At 40.4% G+C, this 19885-nt stretch overlaps 1 protein-coding gene across 5 annotated transcripts in view; it reads left to right on the forward strand.

Moving 5' to 3' along the window:
• LOC121737845 (dedicator of cytokinesis protein 1) overlaps window positions 1-19885 on the forward strand; it is a 51942-nt gene that overhangs the window by 22440 nt on the left and 9617 nt on the right. For 4 of the 5 annotated variants that reach the window (XM_042129573.1, XM_042129574.1, XM_042129575.1 and 1 more), the window contains 16 exons: window positions 217-365; window positions 632-795; window positions 1110-1302; window positions 1670-1800; window positions 2414-2588; window positions 8276-8380; window positions 9159-9341; window positions 10865-11085; window positions 14575-14810; window positions 15505-15648; window positions 15962-16107; window positions 16375-16523; window positions 17007-17172; window positions 18046-18291; window positions 18831-18966; window positions 19471-19614. In XM_042129573.1, the coding sequence (XP_041985507.1) occupies window positions 217-365; window positions 632-795; window positions 1110-1302; window positions 1670-1800; window positions 2414-2588; window positions 8276-8380; window positions 9159-9341; window positions 10865-11085; window positions 14575-14810; window positions 15505-15648; window positions 15962-16107; window positions 16375-16523; window positions 17007-17172; window positions 18046-18291; window positions 18831-18966; window positions 19471-19614 (2688 nt within the window). The remainder of the gene's footprint in view (window positions 1-216; window positions 366-631; window positions 796-1109; window positions 1303-1669; window positions 1801-2413; window positions 2589-8275; window positions 8381-9158; window positions 9342-10864; window positions 11086-14574; window positions 14811-15504; window positions 15649-15961; window positions 16108-16374; window positions 16524-17006; window positions 17173-18045; window positions 18292-18830; window positions 18967-19470; window positions 19615-19885) is intronic. The other variant, XM_042129576.1, reaches the window with a different exon arrangement.

Genomic DNA, 19885 nt, shown 5'->3' on the forward strand with positions numbered 1-19885 from the left:
TTTTGAACCTTTTTATTTTGAATTTTCCGAACGTCTTTTACGTGCATATATACGCAATTGCGTGCACATGAAAAGTATTTTGCCTCTTTAGTAAGTTATCATAAAATACTGAATCGTTACTTGAATTAACTGTACAAATAAACTTGAAAAACAAAATGTAGAAACTAGAAAGATATTTACTGCGTTTTCTAAGAAATATTAATTAAAAAATTACAGAGGAAATCCTCGGCGTACTAAAATGGAGTACGCATCACTCGGAGGGAACGCTACGTGCGGCGCTGCGGCGGCTGCTGCGAGTACCAAACGACGAGCTAGTCAAGTTCTTACAAGACATATTAGACGCGCTGTTCTGTATATTGACGCAGGTAAAATACCACCTTATTGTATACGTAATAGGTTTTGATATGGCTTACACCGCGGTTGTTACATGTGCCCAACTATAAGCTAGCACAGTGTGTTTATGGACGAAAAACCCTCCTTATGACAAACATAATACGCTCTAAAATGGTGTACGCGTTACTTTCACAACATGCTAATTATTTTACACACATAATTTTCAACTTAATGCCATAATAATACGATCTAAAATTGCGTTCTATTTTACATGTTAATACGTTTATGACATCTACAGGTGGACGAAGATCAAGAAGACTATACAGAAGAGAGTTACGCAGTCCTAGTATTGGACTGTCTTCTGCTGGTTCTATCTCTTGTCGCCGATCACAAATACCAACATTTCCAACCGGTGTTACACGTGTATATAGACCAGAGCTTCTGTGACGCTCTGGCTTATGAGTAAGTTATATAAAGTTAACTTAAATTGCATTAAAATATTTGTAATTTACTTTACGTGGTTTTTCAGTCGCGTACGATAATCACGAACTTATTACCTAATCCAACTTCAATAATTTTAACCAAGAAGGGAGGATATTTCTCAATTCGACCGTATATATGTTTTTTTGTCTGATCATCATTAACTTCGTCATATAAGGACCGATTTTGATGATTCTTTTTCAGTTGGAAATAGAGTACTTCACCGAAGGTCCTATTATAACGAAATAATATTTCAAGTCGGTCTCTTTTGTTACTTATGTCAATATTACTTACAGGAAACTAATATCGATCATGGTGTGGACGATAAGCTCGGCGGAAGCGGGGGAGGCGGGGCCTAAGCGGCTGCTGCAGTGCATGAAGTGTCTGGAGAGTCTGGTGCGACTGCTGGTGCGGTCGAGACAGCTGCGCGCGGCGCTCGGCGCTCAGCCCGCGCCGCCGGACCTGCCGCACTACTGCCCGCAGCTGAAGGTACAGTGTTGCTACAGACCACGTGATCAGGGGGCGGGGCCTAATCTGCCGCACTACTGCCCGCAGCTTAAGGTACAGTGTTGCTACAGATCATGTGATCATAGTGCATAGGGCGGGGCAAAAACAGTGCATGTGTGTAGTTCGTGCTCATCTTTGCAGAGGACTATGACAATGAGACGGCGAGATACATACTGCATCTCGCTTAGTCTTGCGTGTTGACGTTAAATGTGTATTGACGTCTGTACGCAAAATTACATGCGTGAGTACGCAAATATACGCCACTCTCTAATTCTGCTAATTTCAGGTTATTAAAAATAACAAAACATGTTGCTTTTAGATTATACAATCACTATATTCTACTTCACAGCGTCTTCTAGAAGCGCTAGTCTGGCTGATGCGGTGCGGCGACCACGCGCTAACATGTCAGGGCTCCGCGCTGAAATATCTACCGCACGCCATGCCGCACATGATCAAGATATATCCGGACACTGAGTTGAGGTATTCATTCGTTATTCGTGTATTAAAAACAATCGAATTATATTATAAGGTATTGAGTGAGACTCAGAGTCAATTCAGACTGCATCGCGACGCGTACACGCCTTTCTTTTGTATGGATTTGACAAATTTCAATTGCGTGAGACGCCTTGCAAATCTGTCAAATCAGTACAAATTTAGAAATGCATCTACGCATCGCGTTGTGGTCTGAATTGACCCTTATTGTCAGTTCCTACTGCAACGTTCGCGTAGATGCCGCGAGATCCATTAACTACACAAAAAGATTCACTTCTATAGACCGTGCAATCCACGAAGACGCGCCCCACCACTTTTTTATATACTATAAACGATTAGGAGAAGTAGTGGGGCGCGTCTTTGTGGATTGCGCGGACTATAATTGACAGATCTTAACGAATCGTCATTACACTTATTAATAGCGACGTCATACAAGTTTCATTGAAGTCTGTTAAATCAATCTGCATCTTTTTGTTTAGTGAATAAAGTTCAAAAAATGGTTGGTTGGTTTTGAGTGGTGGAACCTGACGAAACTACGAAAGTCCACTTATGACTTAATTTATATAACAATACTTACAATACTACCTAAATTTCATTTCAGTGAATATACAGTACTAGCGCTCGAAGCGTTGCCCCGAGGAAGGCTGTCAAACCAACGCCTGCACGCGTTGCTGGAACTAGCGAGGGGCCCCCTGGGTTCGTCGCCGGGGCCCCGGGCGAAACTGTTGCCCCACCTCGCCTGGACGCTGAGGAATCTACTGCGGGCCCCAGCGGAGGTGAGCTATTAGAATTTCTTAGCCCTGGCCATTTAGGCAAGATTTTTTCGTTATCGCTTCGTTATAGAATCACAAAAATGTACGGAATTGACACAAGCGTTCGTTAATATGACGTTGAAGTTCGACTCGTCTTATGTCAATTCCATACATTTTGATCGGCGAGTCTATAAAGAAGCGATAAAGAAAAGATCTTGGCTCACCCCTGATTCACAATACGCAATTCGACTTGGAATACAAAATTACGCGACATCCAATAAACACTCGCCTCGCTAGGCATTGACCAATGATAGCACGGTAAAGTTTCCGAATCTGAGTCGAACGGAAATCGTGAACACTTGTTTAATTTATTACCGAATTCTTATTTTTAAAATGTACATAAATTTTTACATTTTACAGTTTACACTTTACTTGTTACATACACCTACATGATAATACTCGACAAAAATGCTCCCAAAATAGTTAGGACTTATTTTATTCGAAATATACTATCAGAGAAATTGATTCATAGGAAGATGACGAACCTACGTGATTTGGTCGGGTTGTGTTTGGAAGCCCAACCGACATAATATCACGACTAACTTTGACTTGATAAAACCCTACCAAATAACATAGATGAATAAATAGTTCTGATGGTATTTGTACTTTTCTACTTTTTGTTTCTTTTCTAAAATGTTTCAAATACTCAGTACCTCCTATCACCGAAATATAATTCAAATATTAATCGTTCAAAATTATGTATAACAATTTTTCGTTCATGATTCTATTTCAAAATTCATACCTTTGACTCAAATTTTTACATTTCGTCATTTCGGGGTAACAAATAAATCGTCATTTCTGTCATGATAAAAATCACTCGTAACTTGTTTCGTTCTAATTAAATAAAAACGCAACTTTCACCAAACACCAAAACACCAACTCTCTTACTGAAAATACACATTGGATAACTTACACAATCTTTTCTCCTTACATCTTAGAAATTTCCCATGATAGACAAGGATAGAACATTATAGTCTGTCAAGAAAGTGAAGAAATTAAAAAGTGGCAACATCGTAGTGTCATCCCTTTTTTCTTAAATTTATTTGAAAGGTTGCAACACTACGATGTTGCTACTTTTTAATTTCTTTACTTTCTTGACAGACTTTCATCAACCACCTTTCTATCCAGTGTGTATTTTTATAGCTAAAGGAGTAGGTTCTATGACACTCGCACATTTTATCATATAAGATTATTTAAGTATACAATAATTAGCACAGATTTGTTAAACGATGATATTTTTGTCATAAGTTGACCTTGTGTAAAAAATAAGTAAATGAATGATGTTTTCAAAAATATGGTATTTTAGTCTATAGCCGTGTACTGACCAAGCGAGCAGCCTCGCGAGGCAGTTGCTCGGTCGGTCAGGACGTGCCTCGCCCGAGGGAAACGCATTTTTGTCGATGCTCAAAGGCGCCTCGGTACGTTTGCCGCGCTCACTAGGCACGTCGACCGCCGACCCAGCAACTGCTTCGCGAGGATGCCGCGCGAGGCTGCTCGCTTGGTCGGTACGCGGCTTATAGTTAACTAATATAGTTGAACACAGAAAACAGTACAATTTTAACAAAGTGATGACAGAGTGACATTATAAAAGTCTTTGCGTACATAATGTGAGTCTAATGGTCAATTCAGACCGCAACGCGACTCGTGAACGTATTTCTAGTATTGCATGACGTCTCACGCAATCGTCTGTCAATTCAATATAAATTTAGAAAATATGCATCTACGCGTCGCGTTGCGGTCTGAATTGACCCTTAAGCAACCCTAAAAATAGTTAAGGTCAAGACACTATATGCCTAGATGTGCCCTTTATTAAAATATAATAATCTATGCTCATTATCTATTTGTGAACCATCGTCATAATCTGTGCTAATTGTTCTTAGTGTAAGTTAGCAGTCACTTGTGAATTAACAGTGTGTCCGTCCGTGTTACACCACATGCGATGGTATGTATGCACAATGCACTATAGCGGCCGTGGAGGTTAGAGCGAGATGGCGATACTAGTGTCTATGGTCTACTTAGATAATTTAAGACACCTAGTCTATAATTCACCAGTTTTGATAGCGAAGTTAGTTGTCAAAAATGTATGGGATACGACAAAATGCATCGCACGCGCCATGACACTTAGCGATGTGTATGCCACTACGGCATATTACTTAGAAACTTATTTTAGGAAACTTTGATGCAGCTTCGTTTCTTGTTTGATTCAGTGCGTTTCCTATAAAACATCAATAAAGTCTCTTATGGGGATACCATTTAGTAGAATAGGAAATGGACTGGATCGAACAAGGGGCGAAGCTTAATGTCGCATAATTTTTTTTTGAATCGGGATACTGGAGACAAAGTAAAGTTGCCATTGTACAAAAATGAACTTTACATCAACGTATTTGGGTTATATTTCCTATAACTTGACCTTGAACTGTTTGCAAAAAAAAAAGCATTTTTTTAAAAAGCAAATGTATTGGAAACTCGCTCTAATCTCGATGGTCATAGACGCGAGAGTCGCCGGGCAGGTCTGTGTACGTGTCGCAGTGTGATGAGGTAAGCCACGCTATGCATGATGCCTGCACGCACTGTACGTAGCATGATTGCATGAAATTGTCCTCTCAGAGGTTTGAAGCTGATGTTCTTTAGGCTTAGTTTCCTATGACGTTTAGTAGGTGTTACCTAAGTGTTGTCGTATAGATTCTAGACTCTATGGCAAGCCATAATAAGTTTACATTGCCACAGTAAATGTTACTTGCAAGTAAAAAAATTGTCTTCCTTTCTCATTTACTCTTTAGATTCTTCTATTTTCATTCCCATTTCGCACTTTTCAATCCACTTTATTTTATGTCTGTAGTGTTGGGCTTCTTTCTTTTATATTCCAGAGTTTTATCTATTAATATTACCACTTATTATAATATTATTGTCATTTATGATACTTTTTCTTGATTTTTAAAGGTTTATATTACATGCCCTTTAGTCAGTCTGTCTTCCTACTTATAGAATTACATTTCAATGTTATATCATTATCCTTTAGTATAAAATCTGTTGTGCATGTGAGAATCGATGGAGATGCATGGTATTTGTGTCATATTCGTTTTAATAGCACGAGTCTAAGCCTGGTCGTGGAGTAGGAAGAAATTCGGTCATTGACCTAACGCTTTTTGTTTCTTTCTCTCAACACGCGAACAAACGCATATCTATACAGATATGCATTAGAAAGAGAGCTAAATATTCATGTGCGAGTGATCGAAACAAATAGCGACAGGATTCGATGAACTAATTTATATGTGTTCTGCGACCGGGCTATAGCATGAACCTATGTTTAAAAATACAGACTGAGTTATAAATAAAAATCTTTTAAAGTTGTGTAGTAATTTTTCTGTTGAAATATTTTTTTGTCCGTATTTTTAAGAAGTAAAAATATTGTTCTGTCACAAAGTTATTAACAAACCACAAGCATCGTGAGGTGTGCACACAAGTCTAATTGTCACCGACACAAATTATTTATAATATTATTTTAATTATTATGTTTCTCCGTACGTCATATTTAGAATTGCATTTACCTCTCTATGCACTTTCACATATCTTTTTGTATAATAAAAATTATCTTTTTGTGTAAATTTATTTCAAAATGCAAAACTTTCAATTCTTTTTATCAACAAAATTCATTGATTGCTTGATAAAAATATTTTACCATCTAAACTCTAAAGTCTAAAGTTTCTCAGAGATTCTATCACATATAGAATCTACAAAACAAACTATGTTTTTATTCTTAATGTATGTTTTCTATCATTTCATGTGCCACTATTGGCTCTTAAATCCTCACAATAAGTAGATGACTATTAGGATATTTTGTGTTCGTGCGTGTGCGTTTTAACTTTTTTTGTGTGAGTGTGCGTTTTTGTCCTGTCCATTAATAGTGTGATCATTTGTTCTGGGCTTATATTATTACATATTTAAAATGTATTATATGTATTCAAAATCAATTGTTACATTATTTATACATTATTAGTCTGGACGCCGGATGGAGAGAAATTTTAACAAAGATTTAATGCTTGTTGTCTCTTTCTTTCCCGCACGTATTGTTAGAGCGAAAGCTCTACAATGACATGTGGAAATAAGTTTATGTGCGAGTAAAAGGAACAGCTAGATTTAGCCCTTCTTCAATATTTCCATCTATTCGGCGACCGGACTATACTCATACATACGTTATAAACATATAAAATAGTTTAAAGCTGATATAATATTATGTACTACAATATTATACTACACTGCACACGAATATTTCCACCACAATCCAGACAAACTCTTTGATGTGTAGATTTTGGACATTTTAAGACCCTCTTACACTCGAACCCATGATTGCTAAATCGCCAAAGTTATAAAATTCTGAGATATGAAATTTTAGGATGCAAATTATTATCCTATTAAAAAAAATTATTAAGCGTTATTTCCCTCCTCTTTCATTAATACGAAGAATGAGAGAGATGACATTTTCTGATCCATGATAACTGATAAGTGAAAGTCAAAATTTACTGTTAGCTATGACTAGATGGCGCTTTTACAATCATGGCGGTAGTTAAGCGGGGTCTACACACCCGAGCTTTAGATGTTGCTCGCTATTGTGTGCAAACTCAAGATGTAGCATGCACTACGATTTTTAAGATCAGTCATTATTTTTAGTGTTTTTAAATAATTTAAAAAATGCAAAGATACTTTCTCTGAAAAAGCAACATTATATTTTACATTAGCATTGTGTCGATTTGAAATGAAAACTTCCAAAATCAAAGATGAAAATAACTATTTAGTTATTTATATTTATAATGATTGATCAAAGTTTTATTGTACGCTTGTAATGAACCCGATATACTTAAGTTGGTCACGCAAAATATACATAAACGCTTTTAAAATTCGTGTCAAAAAATTATATACAATTAAAACTTTCAAATGGTAAGTACTCACATACGGTTTTGCTCGATCGAGCAATCACGTAGAGTAAAAACCACGGATGGGGCTTTCGTCCACACATTCAGCATTGTTCGATAGTTTTACTCCAAATCAAAGGAAATTAGATACATTTAATTCCATCGAGCCGGCTCGATGCGAGCCGTCGAGCTGTGAGTTTTGCTTCAACTATAGAGTAAAACCGTATGTGAGTACTTAGCATTACACGACCGAACAAGATAATATTTGCGTCGATAAAATATCAAGTTTTACATTTTTAAAAGCGTTTGTGTAAAAAGTTTTAAGTTTGAATTACTTAACAAAGAGTGACTGATTTAAACACCTAACATTCCTCGCTTTCTGGACACTGATCATGGATGGTTTTAGTATATAGAATTTCTGAATTGATGGATCAAACAGTCTTAATATATCAAAGAAGAACAATAATGTTTTTGTATCTATTTACGTATCGTTTATTTTTGTGCGCGATCAAAAGAGGCAAGTAGGGCGGAGTCATTGACGTTTTTCTACTTTCTCCGCGACTGGACTATACCTCTGCCATGCAGTTTAGCAAGTTTATTTCAATGTAGACGTTTCGTATTCGAATGAATAATTTTGTTACACGTTTTGATAGTGTTATTTTTATTATAAAAATGACTGTTCGATCCATGCAACCGCCATGGTCAATGTCCACGTCCGGTGAGCGTCAGTCCGCTGTACAGTTGGACCCGGACGCGCTGCACAAGTCCCGCTCCGTCGACAAGGCGGCGCGGCTGCTCGGCGCCGACACAGCCAGGTTGTTGGACCACACGCAGCAACAGCAAGTCGTATGTATACCAACCACAATAGATCCTCGAGGGTCGCAGTGATGTCAGGGCCGTAAGGCCTTCGGAGTAAAAAAATTCTAGCGCGCACGGGTGAGTTCGCGAACATGCTCGGCGGTTTGTAAGTGTGAAGCCCGCTTTACACTATATAGAATTGAGTGTTCGAGTTTGTAAAGCTTTTGGTAGCGGATAGCTTCTCTTATATGCATCAGAATTGTACAGACTGAATAATATTATCATTTTAAACATGATTTTATGCAGCACGCTCGAAGTGGAATACCAGGTTAGTATATTTTTGTTTTATAAAGCGTGGTAAAATTTTCTTGTTTTTAAGAAACCAAGCGAATTTCATATTTAAATATTGAAATGGAGAATTTAGCCACGCTCAATTCAAATTATTATTTTGTAAATATACTCTATTTGTTTAGCACTGTCTCATATTATACAGTAAAGGACATTTATATGGCCTATACCCAAATATAAAGTGATATAAATTTCTATTAACTGTCCAAAACGGTTATTAATATTGGACATACTACCTAAATGTATGTATTGATTGTGCCTACTTCAGGTTCCTGGTGGAAATTTATGTTCAACACTAATGAAACAACAAAAAACGAAATACACGACCGGTTCGATAAAATAAAATTATCGATCTGTCGCGTATTTTGTTAGAAATGTTAATTAATAAACATGGTTGAAAGGGTGCAAATAATAACATGTTTCATTAGTGTTAACTGCCTAAGATCTGCAAGACTTTAAAGTGATTCTATCTATCTAGATGGAGCTCTGCGTGGAAACTCTAGGTGAAGTGGTATCACTGCTAGCTCGTGACGACGTCGGTCCAGTTGAGGCTGACAGAGGCGAGCTGGCTCGATGTCTGCTGCCCACAGTGCTGAGGATAGCGGCTGCCATGATGCGAGATCGGGGGAAGGATGATGGTGCCCAGGATGATCCTTTACTGGTGAGTTGAGGCGAGCTGGCGCGATGTCTGCTGCCCACAGTACAGAGGATAGCGGCTGCCATGATGCGAGATAGGGGGGAAGATGATGCTGCCCAGGATGATCCTTTGTTGGTGAGTTAGCACTTGGCAATAATAGAATGCTAGCTCGTGACGACGTCGGTCCAGTGGAGGCTGACAGAGGCGAGTTGGCGCGATGTCTGCTGCCCACAGTGCTGAGGATAGCGGCTGTCATGATGCGAGATAGGGGCAAGGATGATGGTGCCCAGAATGATCCGTTGCTGGTGAGTTAGCACTTGGCAATAATATAATGCTAGCTCGTGACGACGTCGGTCGAGTGGAGGCTGACAGAGGCGAGCTGGCGCGATGTCTGCTGCCCACAGTACAGAGGATAGCGGCTGTCATGATGCGAGATAGGGGCAAGGATGATGGTGCCCAGGATGATCCGTTGCTGGTGAGTTAGCACTTGGCAATAATAGAATGGTAGCTTGGGATGACGTCGGTCCAGTGGAGGCTGACAGAGGCGAGCTGGCGCGATGTCTGCTGCCCACAGTACAGAGGATAGCGGCTGTCATGATGCGAGATAGGGGCAAGGATGATGGTGCCCAGAATGATCCGTTGCTGGTGAGTTAGCACTTGGCAATAATATAATGCTAGCTCGTGACGACGTCGGTCGAGTGGAGGCTGACAGAGGCGAGCTGGCGCGATGTCTGCTGCCCACAGTACAGAGGATAGCGGCTGTCATGATGCGAGATAGGGGCAAGGATGATGGTGCCCAGGATGATCCGTTGCTGGTGAGTTAGCACTTGGCAATAATAGAATGGTAGCTTGGGATGACGTCGGTCCAGTGGAGGCTGACAGAGGCGAGCTGGCGCGATGTCTGCTGCCCACAGTACAGAGGATAGCGGCTGTCATGATGCGAGATAGGGGCAAGGATGATGGTGCCCAGGATGATCCGTTGCTGGTGAGTTAGCACTTGGCAATAATAGAATGGTAGCTTGGGATGACGTCGGTCCAGTAGAGGCTGACAGAGGCGAGCTGGCGCGATGTCTGCTGCCCACAGTACAGAGGATAGCGGCTGTCATGATGCGAGATAGGGGCAAGGATGATGGTGCCCAGGATGATCCGTTGCTGGTGAGTTAGCACTTGGCAATAATAGAATGGTAGCTTGGGATGACGTCGGTCCAGTAGAGGCTGACAGAGGCGAGCTGGCGCGATGTCTGCTGCCGACAGTGCTGAGGATAGCGGCTGCCATGATGCGAGATAAGGGCAAGGATGATGGTGCCCAGGATGATCCGTTATTAGTAAGGACTTGGGAATAATGGACCCTCTAGGCGAGGTAGTATTACTGCTAGCCCATGACGACGTCAGTCCAGTGCACGGTGACTTTGACTATTCTCTCTGATCAAAATAAAGTATTGAAATAAAATGAAAATGCAATAAAAATGTTTATATTCCAATTAATAGGTAAGCAACTAACATTACAAGATAATAATTATAACTTAACCTATTTTAATTATTTTTAGAGGAAACTAATCTGCGTACTTCTAGACATGGTTCGTCAGATGTCCGAAGAACAGTACATAGTTGTGATGCGATCCATTGACGCGGAAAATTCTAGAAGTACCGGTGTGTTGGTGACTGATGCATTGGCTCTCATGATGGCTCTACTACAGCGCCCTGTGTTCAGATCGTACTGGGCCGATATGCTACATCTACAACATCACGTGATGCTGCATGCTTGCAGGTGAGTTTGCGAAGGCCATAAATCCATAAGCCTTCTATTGATGGCCTTTTTACACATACACATACATATGATTATGATTAGATAATATAGATCGTTCGTTTGCTTGTAATACTTATAATGTTCGGGCCACACTAACGTTTAACGTCAATGCCCAACAATGCGACAATTATTGCGATAATTTTAACGCGTTAAAGTGGGTGGCTACACTTGAACGGTCAACGTTTAATGCCTAACGGCGTTATAAACGGCGTTGATTTTACTTACCGACTTCATAAAAAGGAGGTTATCAATTCGACGCGTATGTATGTAACATTCCAGAACTGCCTAATTTTCATATATCAGCGTCTGAACAAATGTGCCAAAATATTTCAAAAGTGTAGGTATTTATGTATGTAAGTAGGTATGTATGTATGTATGTTTTTATGTTTGTGTTCGCATATCTCTGGAACTACCATTGCGATTTCAGTAAATCTTTTTTTGTTGTACTAGATATATACTAGATATAAAGGCCCGTATTCACTTTCATTAGTAGTAAGTACAAGTGATTAGGGCAGGTAATTAGTTATTAGGAGAAAGTAAGTGTGGACAGCGACTCAGTAGTGCAAGTGATTAGCTGGCTGCGTAGTAACGTGATTAGAACTGTATTCACTTTGATTAGTGATTCAGTGTAGGTAACTAGTGCGGGTCATTAGTTATTAGGAGAAAGTAAGTGTGGACAGCGACTCAGTAGTGCAAGTGATTAGCTGGCTACGTAGTAACGTGATTAGAACTGTAATCACTTTGATTAGTGATTCAGTGCAGGTAACTAGTGCGGGTCATTAGTTATTAGGAGAAAGTAAGTGTGGACAGCGACTGATCAGTGCAAGTGATTAGTCGGCTGCGTAGTAACGTGATTAAAATAGTTGTTCTATTTTTTGCAAGTGCAAGTGCGAGTACGCGTCCCGCGCGCCCTTCCTCCCTCCACTCGCAGCGTGCCTGCTAGCTATGAAATTGAGCTTTATTTTTTCTCAAATATCAGGTAGACCTTCAGATAAATAAATAAAATAGTAAATAAAAATTGTTTTTATTTCTGAATAAATTTGAAGCAAATGTTTTCAGAATGTTGAAATACAGCTTTCCGAAACTGAGGAACGCCGCCGCCGCCGGCCAGGCCGGCCGTCACAGGCTCTTGGTGCAGTAAATAATATGGTTCAATTTGAATTTTTTGATCAATTATGAATTCATACTAGGGACAATGGAAATAGAGGGGGCTAAATAATTATAATTATCACCATACCTAATTTATTTTTTCTTTAACTTTAAAGTAAGTTTTTCATTCATCAAAATAAAGAGACGACCTCTGTGGCTCAATTGGTTGAGTGTGTGGCAGCTCAAGGCGGGGGTCGCGGGTTCGAGTCCCGCCGACGACGGAACAAAAAGTTTTCAATGTTCCCGGGTCTGGAGACTGATATAATATTATGTGTATGATATTATAATAAAAACATTAAACAATATAATATGTATACCTATCCATACTAATATTATAAATGCGAATGTGTCTGTCTGTCTATATTGTTTATCTGTCTGTCTGTCTACGTCTGTTACCACTTCACGCCCAAACTCCAAAACCAATTTTGCTAAAATTTAGTATGAATATACTTTGAGTCCCGGGAAAGGACATAGGATACTTTTTATCCCGGGAAAATGTACGGTACTCGGGCGATAAACGAATTTTGGCGCAACGGAGTTGCGGGCGTCATCTAGTCTAGTATAAAATTATTAAATATTATATTTCCGTTGTCTGGTACCCGTAACAAAAGTCCTTCCATGGGGCCAGACTGACGTGGTGTGAAGCGTCCATAGATAAAATAATTATATTAGGACTCGTTCAGACGTGCGCGTGTTCTGCGCGTGTTCTACTATAGCGTATGGGAAAAAACGCGCGCAGCACGCGCTGAGCCCGCGCAGAACCTGCGCGCAGGCCGCGCGCGTGTTTTCCCATACGCTATAGTAGAACACGCGCACGTTTAAACGCGCCCTTATATTAAAAGTACGAAAGGACACCCTTTCAATAATTACTTCCATACTAATCTATACTTACTAATATTATAAATGCGAATGTGTGCCTCTCTGTTTGTCTGTTACTCTTCACGCTCAAACCTCAGAACCGATTTTGCTGAAATTTGGTGTGGAGATTCTTTGAGTCCCGGGAAACGACGTAGGATATTTTTATATCCCGAAAAATCGCAAAGTTCCCGCGCGATACACGAATTATGGCCGCAACTCCATAGCGGGCGATATCTAGTTTTATATAAATACTTTATGGTTAAATAGTTTTTAATAAAATGAATATTAAAAATCAAAATGGCAGTTGTATTTTTGAAACTCGGACGCTTGTCTTGTTTTGCAAAAAAAATGGCAAAGTCTTCTATTAATCCCATATTTTTCTTGGTCTTGCAAATTCAGCTTCCAAAAGAGTTCCCGTATCAGACAGCATCGCATTTAATACTTCTGTGAGTACTTCTTGCAATTGCAAGCTTGCTTCTCGATGTTCATTGTTCGACCGTACTCGCTGGTTGACAAAAAAACAATCGCTGGTTGACAGCTACTACTGAATTTACTAAATAGAGCCACTAAATAAGAATTGGACACTACTTGAGCTACATACCTGCTCCACTGCCTCAATTACTAGTCACTTGCACTTGCACTAATGAAAGTGAATACAGGCCATAACTTAGGGAATAGTGCAGATTGCATCGAAATTGGTTCAGTAGTTTTGGAGGTAGGGCGATTTAATTCTAAATTACGTACAATTTTGAAGTTGCTTTTATCTTTTTATAATGTTAATTAATTTCTTCAAAAGGTAATAATTCTATTATTCGTCGTCAAGCATCACTTTGCATTCCACGATTCTTGTAACTTTTGATTTATAGATTCCACAAACATGGTTCGGTTTGCAAAATCTCAAAAAAAAGCAATTACTTTCTCATTAGGAGTAACTAGAGCGGAGTGAAGACTCCATTACCAAAGTACGTATTTAAATTTAAAAAACGTGCAATTTAAATGCAAACAAGTCTAAGCCAACACGTGTGATCCCGTTGGGCTCTCAACGCAAAGTGACGATACGTAGTGTGGCCGCTTCAACGCATTAATTCTCGCGTTAATCTCTTTGATGTACCGTCACTAGAGCTATCGTCAAACGGCAAACGGCATTGTATATGCCGTTGAAAATTATCGCGTTAAATTGTGGCTACACCTACGGCTAACGTCCAGCAACGCGATAATTAACGGCGTTTGACGTTAGTGTGGCCCGAACATAAAACTGCGCATGATCATCGTACGATATTTGCGTGTACGCAATGCATGCTATTAAATGACATAAAACTTCCACATTTTGTGGTCTCTTGTTATTGGCAATCAATATAAATTATACCTTAATTTTATAAAATAAAAATTAAAAAATATGTTTTAGAGACGGGCACAATACTTACACAAGAAAATCTCTTTCAGGCTACTAGCATTAACACTTCGCGAGAACCTCAGGGCCGCCGAAGACGATGCGGAAGCGTTGGCAACAGTTCAAACCAGTTTCCAAGACTGGTTCAGTACTGTATGCGCGGTGGCGTCGTCACCGCCGCTGCAGCTAGAGAGTTTACCTGCGTCGCGACGCCAGCGCGCGCTCGCACTTTACGGTGATGTACGCAGGAGCGCCGCGACGCTGTTGGCTGATACTTGGAAAAGCTTAGGTAACATGCTACTTCCTTGCTTAAGGATCTTACTTGTGAATCTTTTGGTATTGTGTTGGACGGCATTTCAAAACATCGACTCAAAAAAGCACCAGTGTGCGTACGTGCGTTCGTACGTGTGTATGTGTGTGTGTGTGCTGGAGAGCCTGCCTGCGTCGCGAAGCCAGCGCGCGCTCGCACTTTACGGCGACATACGCTGGAGCGCCGCGACGCTGTTGGCTGATACTTGGCAAAGCTTAGGTAACATACACAATGCTACTTCCATGCTTAAGAATAATACTGCCTTCAGGATCTTTTGACACTTTGGTGTTATGGCGTTTAGCCACAAAATTTTACTTGAAGAATGACAGCTGTGTGTGTGTGTGTGTGTGCCTGCGTGCATGCGTGCGAGAGTAAGCTCTGATTTCGACCAAGTGCAAAATGCACGCGTACAGGACAAGTGGGTGTGAAATACAAGTCTGTGATGTGTAAATGTATAATTTTTTTTTTATTTGTTTAGAAAACACACACTGATTGTAATTAACCACCTTAAATAGGTACTATATAAACTCTAAACACTGTTTACACGACGTCTTCACAATTAGACACTCATTAACGTAGAAGAAATAGGTATAGTTAGTTTCTATTTCTACTGCGAGCTAAGAGGTCTTTGCATTGTATCACATATGTTAGTTGCCAATGATTTTATTTTCAGGTGACTACAAGCGTCTTTTTATACCCCAACTGGTCGGGCCGTTATTGGAAGTGAGTTTTCTGAGGGACGAGGAAGTGAGGAACACCACGATACCGCTTTTCTTCGACATGATGCAGACTGAATACAACCGAAATGCAGAAAATGGTGAGTTTTTAGATTTAAACCCCTGACTAATAAAAAATATTATACAGTGCTTTTGAATGTGTCTTTCGAGCAACTTTTCCATAGCCAATGTCTATTGTATACAAATTTATATAAGGCAGAAAGTGAAATATGTTGAAGCTCAGAGAGCAGTCCTTCATACGTAAAAAGGTGATTAAAGAAGTCAACCGTTTAACGTAGCGTTTAACCTAATTTAGGACACGTGTTAATTTCGTTGTGTATACTTTTATTCTTCTAAAATAGTTTTATCAGTATACATACTGTTCTTATTGATTAATAAATTTGTGTTCTACAGGTGAAGCTAACATGCGTACTTTTGAAACGGAGCTGATAGACAAAGTGGATCTCTTAGCGGAGGCGGGTCGTGGAGATGCGGCTTGGCGGGCGCGGTTAGCGGTGCTGTGTGGCGGATTATGCGCCAAAGCGGATAGCGGGTTACAGGTAAAGTTCTATGTAAACTAGAGTGAACCTCTTAGTGTAGGCGTGGTGCGGGGACGCAGCAGCATGGCGGTCGCGGTTAGCGATGCTGTGTCGGATTATGCGCGAAAGCGGATAGTGAGCTATAGGTAACGTTCTATGTAAACTAGAGTGGCGGGGCGCGGGGATGCGACGTTTTATTTACGACGCCATCAGGAATAATGAAATGTATAAATAATATTTAATAAATGGCTTAATAAAGAATTTTTAATAAATGACTTTACGTTTCAGGCGGCAGGTGGAGCGCTAGTGGCGGCGGCGGCGCGACAGCTCGACGCGCTGCTGCAGTATCGCGCGGCGCCGCACCACCAGCGCGTGCAGCTCGTCACACGAGTGCTGAGGTTTTACGAGCATATAGAGCGACCGCACATGTATATACGGTAAGAAAGAGATAGAAATAAGTGTGTAATAGTGCGTACTGCACGCTATTTGCGTACATTCGCAAGTACAAGGGAGACATAGACAGTCTGAAATATTATCACTTTGTTTTGTTACATCTAATATATAAAATTCTCGTGTCACAGTGTTTGTGTGCAAACTCCTCCAAAACGGCTCAACCGATTTTAATGAATTTTGTATGTATGCCCGAGGAAAATGATTCCTAGGTTGACATACCATCGTCGTTTGGTCGGCAAATGTCATTTCGATATTAGCTGTGATCGGTCGGATGGGTTTGACATAACGCGACCAAATTATTTACGTCCGCTATCTGCCTAGGAATAATTTCTCTGATATTACATTCGTTAGGCCTGAGAATAAGGTTTTATCTACTTTTTATATTGATACCAGTAATAATTTATATGGCAAAACAACGTTTGGCGGGTCAGCTAGTCCTATATTATAAAAAGTAAATGTCGTTCTAGCTACGTCCACCGTCTAGCCGACATGCACTGCTCGTCCCAGCACTGGGCGGAGGCGGGTCTGACTCTGCAGTTGCACGCCAAACTGCTGGAGTGGAGCGACGCGCCGCTGCCGACTCGACTGCGGCATCCGACTGTGCACACGCACAAGACGCATTTACAGCTGAAGGTTGGATGTTTTAAATTATCTTATATATGAAATTCTCGTGTCACAATGTTAGTTACCGTATTCCTCCGAAACGGCTCTACTGATTTTTACCAAATTTTATATGCATATTCAGTAGGTCTGAGAATCGGCTACTGGCTACTCTTTATATTGATAAGAGGATTTGTTGAATAAATTTGTAATAGTAAATTATTACAACTCGAGACTGACGACGACCATTGTTTGTGTGACGGGATAGCGATGGACGTTGCCATGGTGACATACTTATTTAGTCACTTCGATAAAATAATATTGGCGAAATACTTCATATGGCAAAGAAACGTTTGCCGGGACAGCTAGTTACTTATAAATTCGAAAATGTGTTTGTCTGTTACCTATTTACGCTTCAATGATCTAGATGAAATTCGGTGTGGATATACATGGAGTCCCAGGAAACGACATACAATGCTATTTGTCCCGGAAAAAATTAGCGATGAGTACGGTTCTCGTGCGGTTTGAGACGAAGACAGATAGACGGACATACACACTTTCGCATTTAAAACATTAGTAATTTAGTATGTTTTCAAAACAAACTGAGTTAACAACTAAGGGCCTGTTTCACCACTTCCTGATAAGTGACGAATAGGCTATACACCAATTAACTTGACAGATCAAGTTTGGAAAATCTGTCAAGAAAGTTGTGAATAGCCTATTCGGCACTTTATCAGAAAGTGGTGAAACAGGCCCTTAGGGCCACTTCCTGATAAAGTGCCGGATAGGCTTATTTGACAGATTCTCCGTACTCTATCTGTCAAGTTAAGTTAAGTGGTGGATAGCCTTATCAGGAAGTGCTGAAACAGGCCCTAAATCTTTTATTTCATCCACATGTGTTCACAGATGTATCTATACGAAGAAGTAGCTAGGCTACTAGACGAAGGCCGACAGTGGGAGCTAGCGGTGCGCGCGTTACAGGAGCTAGTGCGAGTGTGCGAACAACGCGCCAGTCACACCACACTAGCCAAACTACACGAGCAACTATCGAGATTGTACAGAGCGCCGATAATTGAATTACGAATGCCGGCGACGTATTTCCGAGTCAAATACTTGGGGAGGGGATTCCCCGATCATCTGAGAGTGCCAAGGGTGAGTTGTGACGTCATATAGTTGTTTTACATCGTTGTAACTACGCGAGCAACATCAAGATTGTACAGAGCGCCGCTAATTGAGCTACGAATGCCGGCGAAGTATTTCCGAGTCAAATACTTAGGGAGGGGATTCCTCGATCATCTGAGTTGTGACGTCATGTTATAGTAATTTTCTGTCAAAATTGTATAGAGCGTCGCTCACTGAATTACGAATGCCGGTAACTTATTTTCGATTTAAGTACTTGGGGAGTTAAGTGCCAAGGGTAAGTTGTGACGTGATATCATTATTTTGTATAGTTTTATTTACACTAGCAACTATCAAGATTGTATAGAGCGCCGCTCATTGAGCTACTAATGCCGGCGACTTCTTCCGAGTGATACTGTTGGATTTGAAAAACACATTCCTAGAAAACGCAGCCTTATCGTGAAATATTGGATGGGTTTGACATAACACGACCAAATGAAATAAGTCCGTCATTTGTCTATGCATCAACTTCGTTGATAGTACTTTAGTATAATATATTTATGAATTCTCAGGGTTTCGTGTACCGCGGCAACGAGTGCGAGATGCTGCAGAGCTTCAAGGAACGCATGCTGGATGAATGGCCGGACGCCGAAGTGCTACTGAAGCTGGACGAACCCGGGGAAGACGTCACAGACTCTGATGGACAGTGTATCCTTTATACATTTGATTAATTTGGATGTTGACAAGTTCAAAGATTAGCAGATTTTTTGAATAAAATAAAGATTTAACGGTAAAAAATAAGCATTTGTAAAATTTCAGCTTCATAACTTAATATGTAAGTCTTTTTTTTTTAATATTTGTATACCATTCGAGAAGTTATGCAATTTATAAGAATATTTCTTATGACACCACTATCATAAACACAATATTTAACGTAGTTGTCAAACAATTTTCGCCTTCTGCATTGCTGTCGTAAGACATAAAATCACTGCGAAACGTGTGTAAAGTTCACTTTGCTGACATCCATACTAATATTATAAATGGGAAAGTGTGTCTGTCTGTCTGTCAGTCCGTCTGTCTGTTACCTCTTTACATGTATGGAGATACTTTTATCCCGGAAAAATGTACGGTTGCCGTGCAATAAACGAGTTTTGGCGTAACAGAGTTGCGGGCGTCATCCAGTACACGATATTTCCTCAACCCCCACACCAGATCTACAAATCAACACCGTAGCCCCTCTAATGTCGGAGAAGTGGCACTATCTACTGGAGTGCGGTGCGGACGAGCAAGTCGTCCGGTACTATGAACACAACGATGTCAGTGTGTTCGAGTTCTCGCGGCCTTTCCATAGACCCGGTGAGTGTATAATGTATATATAGGTAATCAGGGTAAGTTCGGATACAGCAGCCTTTCCCAAAGTGGTCGATAACGCCCCCTTGTGGGCGCTGAAGGTCTAAAGGGACCGGTCGGGAAGGTGTGGGACCTAGAAAAAAATTGTGTAGAGGCTTGGGGGTGATTTGTAATTTCATTTATATTGTAATGTCCATTTTAAATTGAACCAATGGGGGGCACTAAAACATAATTTGTTTCTCAAAGTGGGCAGTAGACAAAATAAGTTTGGAAACTC

The sequence above is a fragment of the Aricia agestis genome, chromosome 21, assembly GCF_905147365.1.
Source record: "Aricia agestis chromosome 21, ilAriAges1.1, whole genome shotgun sequence".
NCBI lineage: Eukaryota > Metazoa > Arthropoda > Insecta > Lepidoptera > Lycaenidae > Aricia > Aricia agestis.